This window comes from Mchenga conophoros, linkage group LG16, assembly GCF_057382185.1.
Source record: "Mchenga conophoros isolate Kocher_MC1m ecotype Shallow Benthic linkage group LG16, M_conophoros_male_GT1.1, whole genome shotgun sequence".
Taxonomy (NCBI): Eukaryota; Metazoa; Chordata; class Actinopteri; order Cichliformes; family Cichlidae; genus Mchenga; species Mchenga conophoros.
In genome coordinates, this window is record NC_140541.1 from 25,348,248 (window position 1) to 25,367,227 (window position 18,980).

The 18,980-nt window shown below is 39.8% G+C and overlaps 1 protein-coding gene across 6 annotated transcripts in view; it reads left to right on the forward strand.

The window, feature by feature from the left end:
* igf2bp2a (insulin-like growth factor 2 mRNA binding protein 2a) overlaps positions 1-18,980 on the forward strand; it is a 60,178-nt gene that overhangs the window by 40,634 nt on the left and 564 nt on the right. For 4 of the 6 annotated variants that reach the window (XM_085248685.1, XM_085248690.1, XM_085248687.1 and 1 more), the window contains 10 exons: positions 545-835; positions 3,003-3,137; positions 8,744-8,866; positions 11,973-12,108; positions 15,256-15,393; positions 15,970-16,038; positions 16,760-16,882; positions 17,259-17,333; positions 17,484-17,615; positions 17,858-17,971. In XM_085248685.1, coding sequence (XP_085104811.1) covers positions 545-835; positions 3,003-3,137; positions 8,744-8,866; positions 11,973-12,108; positions 15,256-15,393; positions 15,970-16,038; positions 16,760-16,882; positions 17,259-17,333; positions 17,484-17,615; positions 17,858-17,971 — 1,336 coding nt within the window. Of the gene's footprint in view, positions 1-544; positions 836-3,002; positions 3,138-8,743; positions 8,867-11,972; positions 12,109-15,255; positions 15,394-15,969; positions 16,039-16,759; positions 16,883-17,258; positions 17,334-17,448; positions 17,616-17,857; positions 17,972-18,980 lie in introns of those variants that run through there. The other 2 variants (XR_014888894.1, XM_085248686.1) reach the window with 2 other exon arrangements.

An 18,980-nucleotide genomic window follows, 5' to 3' on the forward strand; every position in this document is an offset into this window, starting at 1 on the left:
AAGGCAAACATGTTTGTTCTCTCCATTAGCTGTCCATCGAACACCTAGGTCACATTTTCCCAACTTTTTTAGCCTTGTGAAAACAGAGTAGATGTGTTTCAAAGCATTGTGTTGGTGTGTTTATGAGGGGAAAAATTTTTTTTGAAGGAAAATAATGTGATGTAAGCTCACCAGGTCACTGCCGGTGGGTGTGTGGTGAGCTAGAGTTGAGAAGCTTGCTGTGTGATCTTGCATTTTAATTTTTTTGCATTTCCCATGAAAAAGCGCAGTGAATGATGCATGAAATCAAATTATATTTAATGTTTGTCCACCAATAATCAGATGTCAGGTGTAATTTGCCGCTTTGGTGACTTTTGCTCGGCTGAGGTAGTCATCATGTGTAACAAACATGTGTTTACAAGCAAGTATATCAGAGGCTTATGAAATTAATCAGTCAAACTGTCAGAGAACCTGTATTCTGATATTCTTGTGTTAGTGCATCTGTTCATTTATTTCCCCTCTCTCTTCCTGATACTTCTGCTTCTACATTCCTACTACCACCCAGAGCCATCGAGAAGTTGACAGGACACCAGTTCGACGACTACTCCTTCAAGGTGTCATATATCATGGACACGGATGCTGCTCCACCTGTCCAGGCTCCCCGCACGCGTCGTGGGGGTCGAACTTCCCGGGACCAGGGCTCCTCTCAGCCCGGGCCATCAGGAGGCTACGGATCTCCACGCCCCAGACAACACGACTTCCCACTGCGCATGCTCGTGCCTACTCAGTTTGTGGGAGCCATCATCGGCAAGGAAGGCAACACCATCAAGGATGTCACCAAACAGACGCAGTCAAAGTAAGCAACAGCACCTCACCCTGCTGGAGTTTAACCTTTCTTTTATTTTTTGGGTTAGCATGTAGCAGCAGCAGCATGTACCTCTGCTGCTGCTGCTTCTTCTTCTTCATCATCTTCTTCATAATGTAGGGCTGGGCCATATCATACCGTTCACAGTAACACCGGTATAATGTTAGGCAATGATAATAAAATGAAATATCACGATAGAAATGGGTAAAACGCGCATGCGCAGTGCCTTTGTTTTCATACGCACATGGTGGAAAAAGCATGTCAGTGACGGAGAATTGACTATGTGCACGAGAAAATGCTAACTTCCTGGTTTGAGACCGGATGTGGGGTTGTGCATTTCCGGTAGCTTTACTTTGCGGTCAATTGCTACTGCGAAGATATACTCCAAAATCATGTCCAAAACTCGAAAACTGAAAGATTGTGTTAGGTTACAAAGAGCAGAAGGTGGGAACACTCACCGCTGTTGTGTCATAAAAAATCGAATGATCAATTTTGACGTTTAAAGCGTTTAGATCGATCAGTTGTTTACATCACTCAACACAAGCAGAACTGCATTACTCTATGCAGAAGACACATCGTCCACATTCAGAAGTATCTCTGTATAATGACTGGTCTTATGATTTAAACAGGCAAATGTTCAGCATTCAAACTACAGGTGAAGAATAGTCAAACCAGATGTTTCCCCCGTTATGTCGATATCAGCTAGTCAAGTACACACCTACACAGCATGTTAACAAACCGTGAAAAAAGCCACACAAAAAATGAATGATTACTGGTAACGGTTTCTATACATTAGTATTTACGAAGGGTATGTTGTGACTTACCTTCAAAATTACAGCGGTCCCTCGCTATAACGCGGTTCACCTTTCACCTCGCTGTTTCACGGATTTTTTTAGTGCAAGTTTGCATGCTTTTTTTTACGTCACATTGTGTCCTGCGTCCTGATCGCTGCAGACGATCTCCTCCGTGACGTCTCTCCTGTACAGTACAGAATCACTGCATCGATCTCTAGCAGTGTGACTCTGAAGTGCAGTACTGTATGTCCACGAAACGTTTTGCACCGTCAAAAAGTAAAATTGGCTACTTGATTTCACCTATCGCTGGTTATTTTTAGAACATAACACCCGCGATAAACGAGGGACCGCTGAGAAATATAACATTTGAATCCCTTTGCTCTTTTGCTCTGAGGCACGGGGGAAAAATATTGACAAGTCGATGAACATCATTTACAGATATATTGGGTAAATGCCCAAGACATCTATAGAAATGTAAATCGCCGCGTGATTCATTCATTTGCTTAACTTGTTTTGGACTGTAAACCAGGCGCGAATAGGACACCGGAAACAAAGCTCCCCACAGGAGTTTCCGCACCGGAAATAGCATATGCTAACGTGCACATAGTCAATAAGAAGGGCGAAAGCGTTGAATGACAGATTAACCAGATTTGGTTTGTAAAAATGGTGCAACTTCAGTGGTGTGGAAATGGTTTGGTTTTTGTCGGTCAGATACACACCAAAGCACAATTTTTGGTAGAGCAGGCAAGCGGGCCGTTGTTATTATCGTTTTTTTCGGAAAATAAGTCGCTCTTAAAATCTTTTTGATTTTCTGAAAAATCGACAGTTATAATCCGGTGCGTCTTATGTATGAATTCTGGTTGTGCTTACTCACCTCGAACCGATTTTATGTGGTACACGGCGCTCGAAAATCTGTCAGACTTTGATAAGCTACAAAGCCGCACCGCTTGATGGATTGTAGTCAAGAGCCTCACGGAGTGATACGTACTGTGCTTCAACATAATATTACCATATTGTGTGTGTGTGTAACCTCTTTTTAAGTTTTGTGGATATTATACATGGTTATGCTCAGGATATGTCAGCCCATTTCCACTGGAAATGCCTTTTGGTGAAACTGTCAGCAAGGAATTTGCATAAAAAAAACAGCTGCTTGTTTAAGTGAAAAAACATTGATGGTCTTTTTTTTTTTTTTTTTTTTTTTTTTTTTGCACTAATAAAGTTGTGGAGTTGTAAAGTATTTTTTCTGGCGTCAGTTATATCGTTATCGCAAATTTTCAAATATATATCGTGATAAATATTTTTGGCCATATTGCCCTGCCCTACCTACTACAATGCCAATATATGTCTGTCTCTCTTTCTATCAGGGTAGACATTCATCGGAAGGAAAATGCAGGTGCAGCTGAAAAACCCATCACCATCCACTCAACACCCGAGGGCTGCTCCGCCGCCTGTCGCATGATCCTGGACATCATGCAGAAGGAGGCCAACGAGACCAAGACGTGAGTCTGCCCAACTATTCTTTTATATAAACATGCTCACATGTGCTCCTGTGGAGCATGTTTACAACCTCACAGGGCGATTAGCCATAATGTCTGCAGGGCTATAATCTTATCCTTTTACCTGCCTGCGCACCTTTTAATCTCACTGTGCATTCTCTCGGTTGGACCACTGACACAGTAAACACAGTGACACTCTCACATAGGCTAACACGTGATCACAGCTTAACATTTAAGAAACAAGGTCAACATACCTAATTGGGGCTGACAACTTTAATGAGAAGCTGCACCTTTTGAACTTTCGGAACTTCTGCTCTGTTTGAGCGTCAACCTTTAACACATAATACTCATGTCTGTCTGCATTTATTTGAAAGTGTGCTGTTTTTCAGGGGTGGCTGCTCTCTGGTGTAACAGTATTTGAATTTATTTTTTAAAAAACAAATCAATTTCCCTGAGATGATACATAGTAAAAACTGCGCTTAAATGTGTTTGTGTGACTGTTTTGTTTTTTTGATTATGTCCTTGGCTGTTTGAGCAATGCTTAAAGATCTGTGTGAACAGCTTTGAAAACTAGTTCAGAATATATATTTTAGCCATTCTCTACATTTTGATGTGTTTAATGCAGTTACAAAAATACTTTGATATTGGAAGGAAGTGAAAGTCTTCTTTGTCCAAAGAAATAAAGCTGCCCACCAGCACCTGTAAAACTCAAAACTTATAGAAGGAGTTATAAAAAGTGTTACCACCCCCAAAACATTCAAATGATTTTAACTTTTATGCTGCAGTATTTTCATATTTCAGCACAATCACAAGGTTTTCACTACAGTTACAAGTTATCCATCCACCCATTTTCTTCCATTGTTTGGGGCTGGACCCTATTGTTGTTATCCCAGGAAAAGGGGCAGGGCACATTGGGCGTGCCACATACCTAAGAACCTATTTATATTCCTCATTCTCACCCAAGCAAAGAGTGCCGGATTACAAATGATGACATCATAGGCACCAACCTGTGTGGTTGGTGTCATTTCAGCCTTCCAACTTTTGAAACCTTGCACGTTTTCCGTTGCTGGCACAGGTGTCCTCAAAATGGCCGAACTCAAGGTGCCTGTGCAGACATTTAAATGACACATCTGTGCTGGAGTGCAGGGATTCCCAGATAGCACAGAACTCCGAGAGGGAGAGTTCTATAACAGTGCTGAAGAAGTTTGCAAATAGACAAAAGCGCGGTGATGGCGAGTATAGACGGATACAGCTCTGTGATTGTGTCACATTGGTGGGGAAAGCAACCTATGGGTCAAGCATAAATGGGCCATAATGCAGAGACATACAACAACTCATACAGTCATACCTACAACCAGTTTAAGATTACCAGTTAGCTTAACATGCATGCCTTAGGACTGTGAAAGGAAGCCAGAGTACTTGCAGAGACCACCGTACTCATTTTTTACAAGTTATAAAAATGAAATTTTGCTTGCACACAGATGGGCTTAGATTTATAGAAAATAATCTCTGTATAATGTTTTGCATTCTAAATAGTAAGATGGGGAGTTGAGTTTTTTTTTTCTTGACAGTGTCAGTGGAGCGTTTTCCCTCTGTTTTCTGTTTTCACGCGACATGGTTGCTAGCTGTAGTTTCACACTTACTGTACTCATGTACTGAAAGTGATAAACGTTAAAGTAAATGTGTACACTGTGAATTCCGTATACATCAGCATACCTTTAAATAGTATGTATTTTTTTCTGTCCCTATTTTTTTTTTTTTTTTTTTTTTTCTGTCCCTTGGGCACGCTTCAAAATTTACACCCTTTTACGTTCCTCGGGACCCAAAATGGTCCCCATCCAAAAGGTGATATAGCAGTGGATTTTATGAATTTTTTTTTCATTTTTTTTCACATCAGATCTTTTAAACAACTTCAGACCTATCCACTGATATAAAGTTTTTCATAATTTTCTTAATATTTTTTAGGTTTTTATGGCTTTATTGTCATAAAGACCTCTGTTTATTTTCTTTGGGGGGTAAAAAACCATAATATGCAATATTTTCAAAAAATGAGTTGCAAATGGAACTACTTGGCATGAGGTTATTAGAGCCTTGGATGGGTAAAGAATTCATAACAGAATTGATTTGGCTGCATTATTATTTTTGGAGCAATAAGAGTTTTTGCATTATACATCCATTGGTATCCCTCGGGACCCAAAGGGGTCCCCATCCAAAAGGTGATATAGCAATATCATATATGAATTAATTTTTCATTTTTTTTCCACATCAGATCTTTTAAACAACTTCAGACCTAACCACAGATATAAAGTTTTTCATAATTTTGTAAATATTTTTTATGTTTTTATTGCTTTATTGTCATAAAGACCCCTGTTTATTTATTTATTTATTTTTTTGGGGGGGGAAACCCATAATATATATTATAAATATATATATAAAATATAAATATATTCTCAATCACATTCACACCACTCTCTTATATCAGTTCCACTACATCGAGACTATTTTATGGTGGTTAGCTGTTTTATTGTCATTTATTTTGCATAATAAGATAACCATGTCCTGCATTCAAAAACACTGAAAATGTCTATGGTGGTGCTGTACCTAATATTGTGCTCATTGGATCCAAAACCTATTTTTCCTTTATTTTGAAGGCTGAGGCTTAGATCCATTAGGTATTCACGAGAAAAAAATTTATCACATGTCAGGATTACAGTATATCGAAAATATGTGATTATAATGGGAGTCAATGGGGCCCAAAATGGTACGAGGAATGTAGAAGGTAACACTTATGTGAATCTCCTTTACTATACACCACACCATAGAGGGGATCAATGAATTTTAAAAATAATCCTAAAATGCACATCATAAGTCAGTTTCATGCAACTAGTCTTTAAAATGACTGATATATTGAAAATCAAAAATCCAAAGTTACCCAAAAGGGTAACTTTTTTGACGAGGAACGCCGAAGGATTAAATATGAATGTTGTCTCTTTAACTGAAAGTGCCTGTCAAAGTATTATGCAACCAGTAAAGTCAGAAATCCTGCTGTCACACGTAACAATAACCTCCACGCCTCTGTCCCCACGCCTCTGTGAAGTAACACCACCCAGTGCCACAACTCAATTACACCGTACCCTGTAGTTTCACTTAGTGAAACCCAAACCACTAAACTTGGCCTCTTAACCTACACCAATGCCATCTCCCTTTACTTGACCTACAGCTCACCCCATACTAATCTCACCCTTTCAAAATTGAACAGTATGCACACACACACACACACACACACACACACACACACACACACACACACACACACACCACCATCACTATCATGAAATCTTTCATCTAGCACAAAAGAAACCTCCAGCATCTGGCTGCTAAACACCACACCCCAGGAGGTTTCTTAGGTTAGTGTGCTTGTTGCTTGTGCACGTTTGCAGGAGTGTTTCCTCTAAGTTTAAATAGTTGGAGCATAAGGGCGTTTCCTACAACATCCCTATTTTATGTCCTTATTTCTTTTTATTATTATTTCTTTTTCTTTTTTTACCCAAAGCAGGAGAGTTGTCCATTTCTAAATGTAGCACAATAGCATTAATAATCTTCATAACTATTAATCATTCCAGACAGGACAGTCATTTGCAATCTGTACCTTTCTGCATCTCAGACAGGTGACCTGTTCCACACACAGAGGTTTAATTAAATGATTTGTTACACATTGGTTGTCCTCAGGTGGAGTTATGAAGTCTGCCACAGTTCATGGAAACGTTTCTGTTAGTGTAAAATAGTTTCTCTCCTCCTACCTTTATAGGGGTTGAGCAACCAAACCTGGCAAAGAGGTACATCTTAGGTATTAGATAAGAACCTTCATGAGCCTATCTAATATCTAATAATATCTAATGTATCAGCTATTATGATGGCAATATGTTGCCTAGCAACCAGGCAGCAAATAGCTACAATGACTTGTTTTCAGTATTTATGCAGCTATAACACTTGATAAAAGCATTGTATCATTTATATTTGACTAAAATGTAATATAATTTATATCTACACAGTTTAATTTCTTCATGATATATCATGACACCACCAGGCCGACTGGCAATCCACCATAACAGGCTAGAAGGATCTGTTTTTGCTGGGATATCTTGTGAAAACATCTAGTTTTAATTTTACAACCAATAGCACAAACGGGCGAAACAATACTGCAGCATGGTGTGCTTTTGTATTATTATTTGTAGTTATGATAGTGTCATTATATAACAAGGCTTGTTTAATCATTAAAGTGACTACTAATGTATGGTAGCAGGTAGCCCAGTAGCAATGGAAAAATATTTGCTGTTATCATTACGTTACATAGGTAGATGCGGGTGGTGGTCGTGTGGGGAATCGAATCCCAATTTCACCCAGCAGGCCAAAATGGCTATAGCGGGTCGTGGGCACACAATGGAGAGGAATATGAATCATACAGTAATGATAGTCCTTCTGTTTTAATAAGTAATAACTGCACCATGTACAGTTTAGGTACAGTACACTGAAAGCAGATACTATCATACATGAATCATCAGTAGTTAATTTATTGAGCCTCTTCCTTCTCTAGTTAGGGACTTGAATGTCAAAATCATACAAGCAATCTTTTTTATACCTGTCTGTACTTCAGAATATTTTAAAGTCATGGAAAATTAATTTTGTCAAATCATCCTAATTTGTGGTGTGTTAAAGAAACTGGGACTCGCTTTCCGTTTCACTCTAATTACAAAGCTTACACAATCTGTTTTCCTCCTGAATATATTTTTTTAAATTGACTAAACTCAGCAGCCGGAGAGCAAAATCACTGCTTTGGCTTCTAGATAAATGTGCTGTGATATATTATTCAGGACCAAACAGTGGACTTATATGCATTAATTTCTCAACTTTGATAGGAAGGATAATTATTTGAAATGGTATTCTTTATTCTAACTTGATTCTTTATATTTATTAGTCATTATGTTGGTTTAGTAATAAATCAGACTCAATTAGTGGAAAGTAAGTGGCTTAAACAGCCTTTTACATTGTTTACCTATAATCACTGCCAATTTGCTTGATTCATACCAGAGAAAAAATTCTTGGAAAGTGGTAGGTTATCATGTGGCATTGGCAATAAACAGTTTGTCACATTCAATTTTGGCGAAACACAAAGGTCCAGGAGAGAATATTCCGTTTCAAGGAAATAGTCTGCACTGATTTTGCACCATTTAACAATATCTAAGTTTTACAAAGCCCTTTAAAGTGACTTTTCATTCTTTCTCACACACTCACACACACAAATTGCGAGGTGCTGCTAGCTCGAGGGGATGGAGCCTGGAGTTGTCTGTGAAATGCAGTTTTTGAATAGTAAAATTAACATCAGCACAGGTTTGTTTTTCATAGAACAATACACTTTGTAACAGAGGCATGTCAGCATTAACCTTTCTGCATTCTGCATGACACCATATCATAGCTCATAGGTGATACTCTGTAGCACCTACCTTTTACTATATCACCTTACACGTGTGTGTGTGTGTGTGTGTGTGTGTGTGTGTGTGTGTGTGTGTGTGTGTGTGTGTGTGTGTGTGTGTGTGTGTGTGTGTGTGTAGGACGGAGGACATCCCTCTGAAAATCCTTGCCCACAACAGCCTTGTGGGTCGGCTGATTGGCAAAGAGGGTCGCAACCTGAAGAAGATCGAGGAGGAGACAGGGACCAAGATAACCATCTCCTCGTAAGTCCAGCTTTTAACTTGCTTATGGTGCTCTTACACATGTGTAACCTCTCATATTTGCAATTCTCCTCAGTGGATTTATGTTTTGAGTGAGATCAAAGATTTTTACTGTCGCTGATTTAACCAAATCACAAATAACAGACAGTGATTTCAAGCCCTTTTCACTGTAACCTCCTTCGTCTGTGCTCCTTAACCCTTCGGCATGTGGTTACACTTAACAGAGTTGTTAGAGAAGTAACGTGGCAATTCGATTACAGCTTTTTCTTTTCAGAACATGATATTAGAGAGGTAATGATTGCACCCCATTTAACGGACTGTGCTCCCCAACCTTCTTTCATTTATTGCTAATGAATTGCTCTGTGTCTGCGAGGTTTGAGAATGTAATGAGCCTTGAGAAAGAGACGTCGAGGTGGAGGAAGAGCGGGCTAGAGCCCTTTTGAGAAGCTCAAATAGTGGATTCAGAATTGATGGTTCTGTTAAGTCTTTTTGCAGTGTCAACTGTGTTCACCAACATAGTGCAGAGAGTTTGAGCTTCAAAGGCCCCGAGGTGTTAACATTTGTGTAATGTCCAGGATAACTGGTCTATGGGGCTTTGCATCTTTGATTCATGTAACAGACTTTTTAGAGTAGTATTATCTCATTGGTGCCGGTTCAGCTGAGTATCAGACACCTTGAATTTCAAAAATTTGCCAGCAGCTTTCAAGATAACAGGTAACCATAGACATAAGCATTTTTTCCTTTCATATTCCTCAGGTTAACATTGAAATGTACAAATTAAGTCATTATCTGGCTGTTGCACAAATAGAAGAAAAACATCAATCACACTGTTGCTTTTTTTGGCTTCCATTTGTATATGTAAGTCCCTCTGCTGCTAATCCACTTGACTCGCTGAGCTTAATTTATAGCATTGCGTTGGATCCCTGCGGAGCCTCTGCTGTAGTGGGCGACATAGTTGTTTGCATTTATGCTCATGTGCTGATGTGTCTGCAGTGCTCCGCCATCGCGAGTGAAACCTGAGCTGATCATGTCAGGCGTTAAGCTAATATATCTTAAACAACAGTCGATTACTGAAAGGGAGGGAAATGAAAAGACTTCAGAACAGACAGTGTGTGCACTTCTGTCAAAGCTGTGGAACAAGAAAAAATGGCATGTGAGCACACTGGCAGGTCACTAATGTTTGCTTTACCTGTTTTGTTTTGTTTTGTTTTGTTTCGCTGACATATTATCTTTGTGTTGCAACCAAACAGACCTGTCACACTAGTTGAGGTCTGAGTTGCTGCCACATGGCGCTAGGTTTCAGGGAATGTGTGGCCAGAATACAGAGAATTAAAGGAGTAACATGAATTAAGCAGTAGTAGTTTAAAGGGACATAGACTTTTTCAATAGCCTGAAATGTGAACAGTATGTCACATTACACTGTTCACGTAGGGCTGCTCGATTATGGCAAAAATGATAATCACGATTATTTTCACTGAAATTGAGATCTCGATTATTTGACGATATTTATTTAACAATAACAATGTATTGAACAATGACTTTAAAGATTGTCATAAAATATTATAAAATAGTGTGAAAATACTGATAACAGTGCAGATGTTTGCAATATAAAAAATAAATGAAAAATGTAAACATCTATGTTTAGTGAACTTTGCAGTGTTGCTCTGTGGTGCAGCTACGACACCGTAGCAAAGTTTACACACTATGTCTACTTGATCCACGTCTGACTCCGCAAACCAATAATGCTTCCACACCACTGAAGTTTTGTTTAACCTCTCTTTTCAACCAACGACAGTCACTCTCCTCTCCAAATAACTTCTGCTTAGCTTTCCGAGCTTCCCTCGGGTCCTCTTAATCAGCGGTCCCCAACCCCTGGGCCTCGGACCGGTACCGGGCCGCGAGAGTTGAGGCTCAGGTGTGAAATGTATAGTTTTCAGGGTTTTTATCGGTTTTCAGCGTTATTTTGTTATCGTTTACTCGGTTTTCCTGGGTCTTTTCACGTGTGTTATGAATAAATCTTCTTTTTTTCGGTACCGGTACTAGTTTTATTTTGTTGTATTTATCCGCGACACCTTAAAGGCTGGTCCGTGAAAATATTGTCGGGCACAAACCGGTCCGTGGCGCAAAAAAGGTTTGGGACCGCTGCTCTTAATTGTTGTGACACGTGTTCGAAATGCAGAGAGGTGCGCTAGATTTGCCACACGGAGCAGCGCGAGAGTAAAGCACGAGGGAGGGGCTAATAATCGGCTCAGTCATTTTTAATGATCGTTGAAAGCCCAGATCGTAATCGTGATTAAAATTCGATTAATTGAGCAGCCCTATGTTCACGTAATGTAAAATGCAGGATTTGATTTAAATCAGGTGCTAGCATAGCATTATCCATGCATGTTGTCCGGTGGTATAAGCTGTTGTCTTCTGTGAAAGGGTCATGTGACTGGTAGGTGCGTGATGAGTCTGTGACGGCCCACCGTGTGACCAACAAGACCCAATCAGGAAACAAAGTGTGATGTCTCTTGTGGTTTAAAAAAACGTCCAGTCTGAAATGCAGACCCCTTTTGTTTTTGTTGACAGCATTTCCAAAAATGTCTCTTTTAGAATCTGGTGAAGTGAAAATGTATCAGATGCTATGTTTTAAACCCAGAGCATAGTTGGAACATGACTACAAATCATCGTATCTGTCTTTTTTTTGACATGTGAATCATAGTCTAAGCCAACACTGCATTTTTAAAGCTCCCATATTCTTGACTGAGTTATATTAGTAATAAACAAGAATCTAAAAACGAACAAAACATGTCAGCCAATATATGTTGTTCAGCGTTAAACCTAAATTTAATTGATATTCTGTTTTACTGTCAGTGCAGTTTAACTCTCACTCGGCCAAGTTATTATTAACAACGCTGCAAGCTTCTCTTCACTGCCATCCATCCTGTATGACGTGAATGCAGCATGTTGAAAGACACAGCTGAGTTGCATTATGGGAAATGTAGTATCCAGCCTGTGGAAACTTAGTCAGAACCTAAATATATCATTATTCTTTTAAATCTGTTTTGAGAATCCTCTGCACGTCTATACAGTAATCATTTCTGTGTGTGTGTGATTTTCCTTTCAGGTTACAAGACTTAACTATTTACAACCCTGAGAGGACCATCACGGTGAAGGGCAGCGTAGATGCGTGTTGTAAAGCTGAGATGGAAATCATGAAGAAGCTGAGGGAAGCCTACGAGAATGATATTGCTGCTATAAATGTAAGTCTTGAGGGTACCGTCTGCAGGCCTCCTGATTGTTTGTGTTAGTATGTGCTAGTATGTTGACTCACGCAGACTGACAGGTGAACAACAGAGAGAAGCGATGATATACGGCGGGATAATATTGCCTTCCCATTCAGCGCATGTTAGCGCCAGCATTAGTAATACCAGCTTGGTAAATGGATAACAGTAAACGATCGCTGGACAGCTCATCAGTGAGTCAAGTGTTTGAGCGCTCCGTGTCTGTGTGTGTGTGTGTGTGTCTGCCTCTTTCATGGAGCTTCTGACTCACACTTAGTTCCCCGCTGTGTATGTGTCTGTGTTACTGCTGTAACACACTGCTTTTCCCAGCATCCACCTGATATGTGCAGGCCGCCCTCTCGCCCAGCTCCTCTTTCACACTGCCCCAATGACATCACCAGCGGTGCAGCCTGAGAGGTCATCCTCTGAGGAAGAGCGATAGCCATGATGGCACACTCTGCATGTTCTCTGTTGTACTGCAAAGAGATGAATGCTGATAAAGTGACTGTATTAACGATGACGATGCTCCTCAGGATGTGACTCGTGTAGTAACACGGAATTAGTTGGTTTCTTTCCCTTTAGCGCATTAGTTGATTAGTTTTTCCTTCACAGTGACAGTCTCAATATTTGTTCAGAAATAATCATAACGCAGCGTGCTGCCATGTTGTTCTGGATGTTAAGAGCAGTTCTGGCACCTGTCAGGTTGAGTGTCAGCTCTACAGTAAGCATTTAGGGCCATCTAGCGTGACAGTCTGGATATTACAGAGAGCGTTCTGGGATAAAGGAAGTGAAAGGAGGCAGTCCTGTCTTGTCATGGCCATGAAACCAGAATAGCTGACTTGCCTTTGGGGGAAGATTTTTCTTTCTGTTGTTGTTTGTTTTGGGGTTTGTTTGCTTTTTGTTGTTGTTGTTTTTTGGTTTTTTTTTGGTTATGCTTTTAAAACATCTCTCTTGTAAAAACCATGTACCACAGGAGCATGATCTTTTTAAGGAGTTAAGAAAACAGACCAATTTTAAGCTTGCAACAAGCATTTTTTAGAGTTTAGTGGTTTTTTTATTGTAATGTAGCTCATGCAGTAGAAGATTTTTCTAAACCCCTAGAGGAAGATTTATTCCTTCGCTTTTTCTTTAAAAGACATGCAGCTAAACAGTATTTTAATTATCAATAAATGAAGAGGATTTTGCAGAGTATGTCATTATTATGGTAATAATTAATAGAGATGGCACGATACCACTTTTTTATGTCCGATACCGATACTGATATCATAAATTTGGATATCTGCCGATACCGATATGAATCCGATATAGTGTTTTTTAATCAACAAAACTGTTTTTTAAATATTTTGCTGCATTTTGTATAAGTTCATACTCAAGTTTAAAACAACAACTACACTAAAGCTATTCTGTTATACCTGTATGCAAAAAAAAATATTTCATAGTACAGCAATACTGATCAATCTAATAAACTTAAACCTACACCATCCTCCCTATTCTGGTATTTTAAAGAGTACTTAGCATAAATATTAAGCAACCTAACTAATAGGGTTCCAACTCCCAGCAACAACAAAAATAAATAAATAAAAAATAGGGAACCACCCCTCACGCTCCACCTCATGATGCTTAATCGACGTAATCAACCTTAATTTGATGCAGTGTGAAAAAAAAAGCACAGAAATCAATTATTTTTCAAGAAATATTAAATAGATTCAACATCTTTCTTCAACAAAATTGCAGACTGCACAGATGGTACCTTCCCAAAGGAAAAAGTACTATAGCTTACTAGGGTATATATATTAGACTTAATAGTTACTATATACAGTAATGGACTTCTATACATTTTGCATCAAATTAAAACTTTGGGTGTCAGATAATTATTTATTAAAAGCTCGACATTTTAAATGAGAATAAGAAAGAAAAGTATGTCTTTGTTCCCCCTTTTCCCTGTTAATGCCCTATCGGCCCCCCCTGGCTAAACTTTGCTAGATCCGCCCCTGCACAGTTACCAGCGTCAGCTACGTAGAAAAAGATCCTCGAGTAGAAAGTAATATTAAATAAATTCTAACAACAGCTGATCAAGCTTAAACGTGCTGCTGTTGTTCAGCCGCTGGTTTCCTCTTTCTGGTGCAACGTGGGCCAAAAGCAAACTAGAGACACGGACTCGCGACAGAAAAGCCGATCAGCTGATCGTTAAGCAGTTTCATGATTGAAGTAGCAGCAAGAAGAGGCAGTCGCTTGTTAAGCTTAACGCAGGAATGCTTTACAAACATTCAGAGATGGACTTACACACTTGCTTTACTTCTCTCGGGATAACTTTGTCGGAGATGAAATGCTGGGTTGCTAGTGAAGCTCCAAATGCTATCCAGACCACTGACAGGTCCCGCATGCCACAGCCGCTCTATCACGTGATGCATACTGCTCCGACGTGCTAACGTTCTGAGGTGAGTTACGGTGTGTTGCAAGTTTTGTGAGGTGCTTTCGTGATATTTAATGGATCGGATTACATTTTTTATTTTTCTCCGATATCCGATCCAGTAATTTAGGTCAGTATCGGACCGATACGTAATATCGGCTCGGTCCATCTCTAATAATTAATAACGTGTAGGACATATTTTTCATTGATAAATTATTCAGACATTTCCTCAGTCATCATAACTATTGTTGAATACTTCCTCCAGCTCTGCATCCTTATTTGTCAGCACAAATGTGGTGTTCTTTGAAGTGATGTGAGAACAGAAAATATTTTTTGTGCTTGTGACCAACTTTAATGTATCAGATTAAATAAAAGGCTCAGAGTTGTTATTATTGTTATATTAAAAAATACTTGAAAAATTGTTGTTTATTGCTTGCATTATTAACTTTAAGAAAAAAGTTTAAAATGTGCTTAATTGGACAAGTCATTTGTGTTTGGTATGTTTTCTTCATCTTTCTTCAACTTATGTTTTTTCCAAGATCACTGCAGTGTTTTTTCTTTTTGTTTTGCATGCTTTGGATATTAAATGAAAGTTAAAATCCGATCAGCTTCTTTAAAAAAAAAAAATCGCATTAATTAAATGCCAAGCAATTGTCTTCTGTTGTGATAACTTTTTAAAACTCTGCCACTGCCACTTCTTTTTTTTGTCCGCTCAGCAACAGGCCAACTTGATCCCGGGCTTGAACCTGAACGCTCTGGGCATCTTCTCCTCTGGTCTGCCGGTGCTTCCCCCTGCTGCTGGACCACGTAGCGCTGTGCCTGCTGTGGCGCCAGCAGGGTACAACCCATTCTTAGTGAGTATCCTCTGTTTTCTTTGGGGGGGGAAGGCTTTTTTGGTCCCCCCTCCCCTTTTCCCACAGACTACCTGAGCGCATGGCCATAAAAGGGAAGAAAAAGTTATTTTTGAAAATGCTTCTTTGAGCATGACTTTGCCTTTGCTGGTTTACCCACATCAAGTGCATGATAAAGATTGACTTGATAAAGCAATTTATCTCCAACACTTGGTAAACCAGGCTCCTCTGAAGTGCATTTTTAAAATACACTACAGTGTTGACTCAGGTCTTCCTGCATGATTTTGTACACAGTTTGAAGCAACCAGAATTCCCCCATCTTCTCCAGAGATGAGTCAGTCTGTCAGTAAAACAAAGTCTCCACTCATTGCCTGACGAGCGCGAGCCAAAGCGGCGTGAGACAGTGCGTGAGAATGCATGTGCGTGCTTCGTAGTCAAGACACTCAGTGTGTGATTCACTGCGAGTTTCTACCCTGAAATTCCCCCCGAAGAAAGAGCTTGACTTGTGTTCGTGCCTGTGCCTTTTAACATGTGTGTTAACATGCCATCTGATAGGCATGCTTGTCACTTCACTTTCAGAGTCACTCTTCACATCTCAGTGGCCTGTATGGGGTTCCTCCAGCAAGTGCCATCCCCCACCAGCACTCAGTATGTTCCCTCAAATCTGCACTACAGTCAGTGTTTCCTCTCTGAATCCTTTGTTTTGTTTTGTTTTTTGTTTGTCCTAATAGATGATTGCTTTAATAATCAAAAACAGGTGAAATCCATGTTTTGGAAAAGAGAGCCCTTTAGGATTTACGTTTCTTCTGGTTGTGTGGATTCTGCAAATAGCTTATATGCATGGGAGGTAAAACCATGAACCCTGCTGTGAAACAGATAAAGGCAGATCTAAATGAGGTGGATTTGTAAATAGCAGACTGTTAGAACGCCTCAGTCAGCGTCTGTGTAGGACAGAGAGTCTGGATTCCTGTTTACCATCACCCAGTCACCAGAACACCACAAATATTCCTGGAAGGGGACTTTTTAGCCCAGAGTTATCCCGTGGCTCGTAAAAATTCACTTTATAAATCTCAACTACATGAGTGTTACCATGCTAAGAAAAACAAAAACACAGGGCAGGCATCACCCCTAATAGGAAATATTCCATTCAGACGTGGCCAGAGGGCGATGTTTACCCAAAGAGGGCTTAATTTAGCCTCCCTTGCATGTGGTGTCAGCTTTTTCAGCCGTTCTTCAAGTATCTGTCAAGTGTGTTCAAAACCGTTTTTGCGACAATTTGAATCATTTTCTTTTCTTTCACAGTCAAATAAATAGTAAAGTTTAATAAAAGTACTTTAAATGTTTTCTTTTCTGTGTGGTCCTTTTTCAGCAACAGGCTCCAGAACAGGAGGTTGTCTACCTCTTTATTCCAACTCAGGCAGTCGGGGCCCTGATCGGCAAGAAGGGTCAGCACATCAAACAACTTGCCCACTTTGCCGGAGCTTCCATCAAGGTGCGTTTGTTGCCTGTCAACAGTGTGCTCAGTAAGAAAGGGGAAAGAGGAGGATGGAGTGTTGCTAATCTAATGAGCGAGTGTCTTTTTTTTTTTTTTTTTTTTTTTTTATAAATAAACCTCAACTCATCATTCACCCAGCAGCATTTCATGGATCTGGGGTGGAGCAATTTCCATATTTCAAAATGTTGAAAGAGAAACATTTCAGATAATGCAATCAGAGACAATTCATTTTGTTGGATTCTTCAGTTGCATTCAATATATTTGTGGGATTTTCTTCTCATGATTTTATTGGCCACAAGCTTTACATGATCTCATACTGCATGAATTTGTTCAGAAGCTAGAAATCTGATTTGCGTCTTTCTGTGCGTGTCAGATCGCTCCGGCTGAGAGTCCAGATGTTACTGAGAGGATGGTCATCATTACTGGAACACCAGAAGCTCAGTTTAAGGTAAAACCTGCATATGTGCATGAATCTTTGTGTTAAATAATTTTTGAGGGGGGATTAACTTCATAAATAGTTTTCATAACAGCAGTGGATCATTGTTTGTCCCCATTTTCCCCAGTCTCTCCTTGCCTCATTCCCTCCTCTGTATTCCAGGCCCAAGGTCGGATATTTGGAAAGCTGAAAGAGGAAAACTTCTTCTCTGCGAAGGAGGAGGTCAAACTGGAGACGCACATAAAGGTTCCCTCAAGTGCAGCTGGCAGGGTCATCGGTAAAGGTGGTAAGACGGTAAGCATGCGCTTGAATTGTCCTTTAAACTGCAGCAACAACAATGCCTTGCTCCAACTTTTTATTTAAATGAGCTAGTTATGTTTACATGATAAAATTTTTATCTGTGAGAGTCTCACGTACTGGTGTTTACTGCAATTACTTATTGGCTTCAAGGGGTGTTTCAGTTAAACACAATTTAGAGGTTGGAGGTAAAATTCAAAGTGAGGCTGTGATAACGGGAGTCTGTGTCGGTGTTTCAGGTAAACGAGTTGCAGAACCTTACGAGCGCGGAGGTCATCGTACCGCGGGACCAAACTCCTGATGAGAACGACGAGGTCTTTGTGAAAATCAGTGGGCATTTCTTTGCCAGCCAGGTACCCAAAATTAAACCAGCGATACTCATTATTTGGCTAATTAGTTCTGCTGCTGCACAGGTATCAAAAGAATAGCTGCAGCCACAGCGTACAAAAGGCATTGTTAAATCGCATAAAACAATAAAACGCGGTGTAATGTCCACATTTTTATATGATCATAAAACCTGGTGTATTCTGTCTAATGGCTCTTTGTTCAGCCGCAACATGCTTCCCCTATGTTTATGTGTATTCTCTTCTGGCCTGCAGTGCTAAAACCATCTAGATTATTTTAGTGTGAGCAGCCGCCGCCCCCCCCCCCCCCCCCCCTTTTTTTTTTTTTTTTTTTTTTTTTTTTTTTTTTGAGATGCATAAATGTCTGCCTGCTACAATTGAACTAAATGGCAGCCATATTGTGTTGCTCAAAGTGCCTGTAATGGATTAAAAACCTTAAAACCTTTTTCGTGACCCAGTTATTATAAACTTGTGCAGACCTCTGTTATGTAAAAAGGATTTCCTTTCTGCCGAGCCGCCTGCCGTTACTATCACTGTGTAGAAGGCAGCATCCATCTGCCTGTAATGAGAGGCTCATGGTTGTGACAGCAGGAGAGGATGTTAACATTAATATTGCCCCCCTTGGCTGAGCTCTTAGCTGCGCATATCTTTTGCTTGGCAGATGTAGACAGCTGGTAGTACAATTTGTTTTCATTGTAACCAGCTGGACATGAAAGTTTTCTGATGTTGGAGAAATCTAATCTGAATGTGCTGCATGTAACTGTTATGTAACTGTCTATATGAGTAACTAGTAATAATAAAATGAAAACAAATGGGTAGCTGTTCACTGGCTTTCACACGTATCACATTTAGTTGGCTCAGTTGGCTGCAGTCAGATTAATGCATCCAAGTGCTTTAAAAATGGTATAAAATTGTATTTTTCTTTTCTTTTTGAGCGCAGTTTAAATCGGCTCATGCATTTTCTGCAATATTAAAATTGACAAACAAGCGGAGACACACACACACACACACACACAGC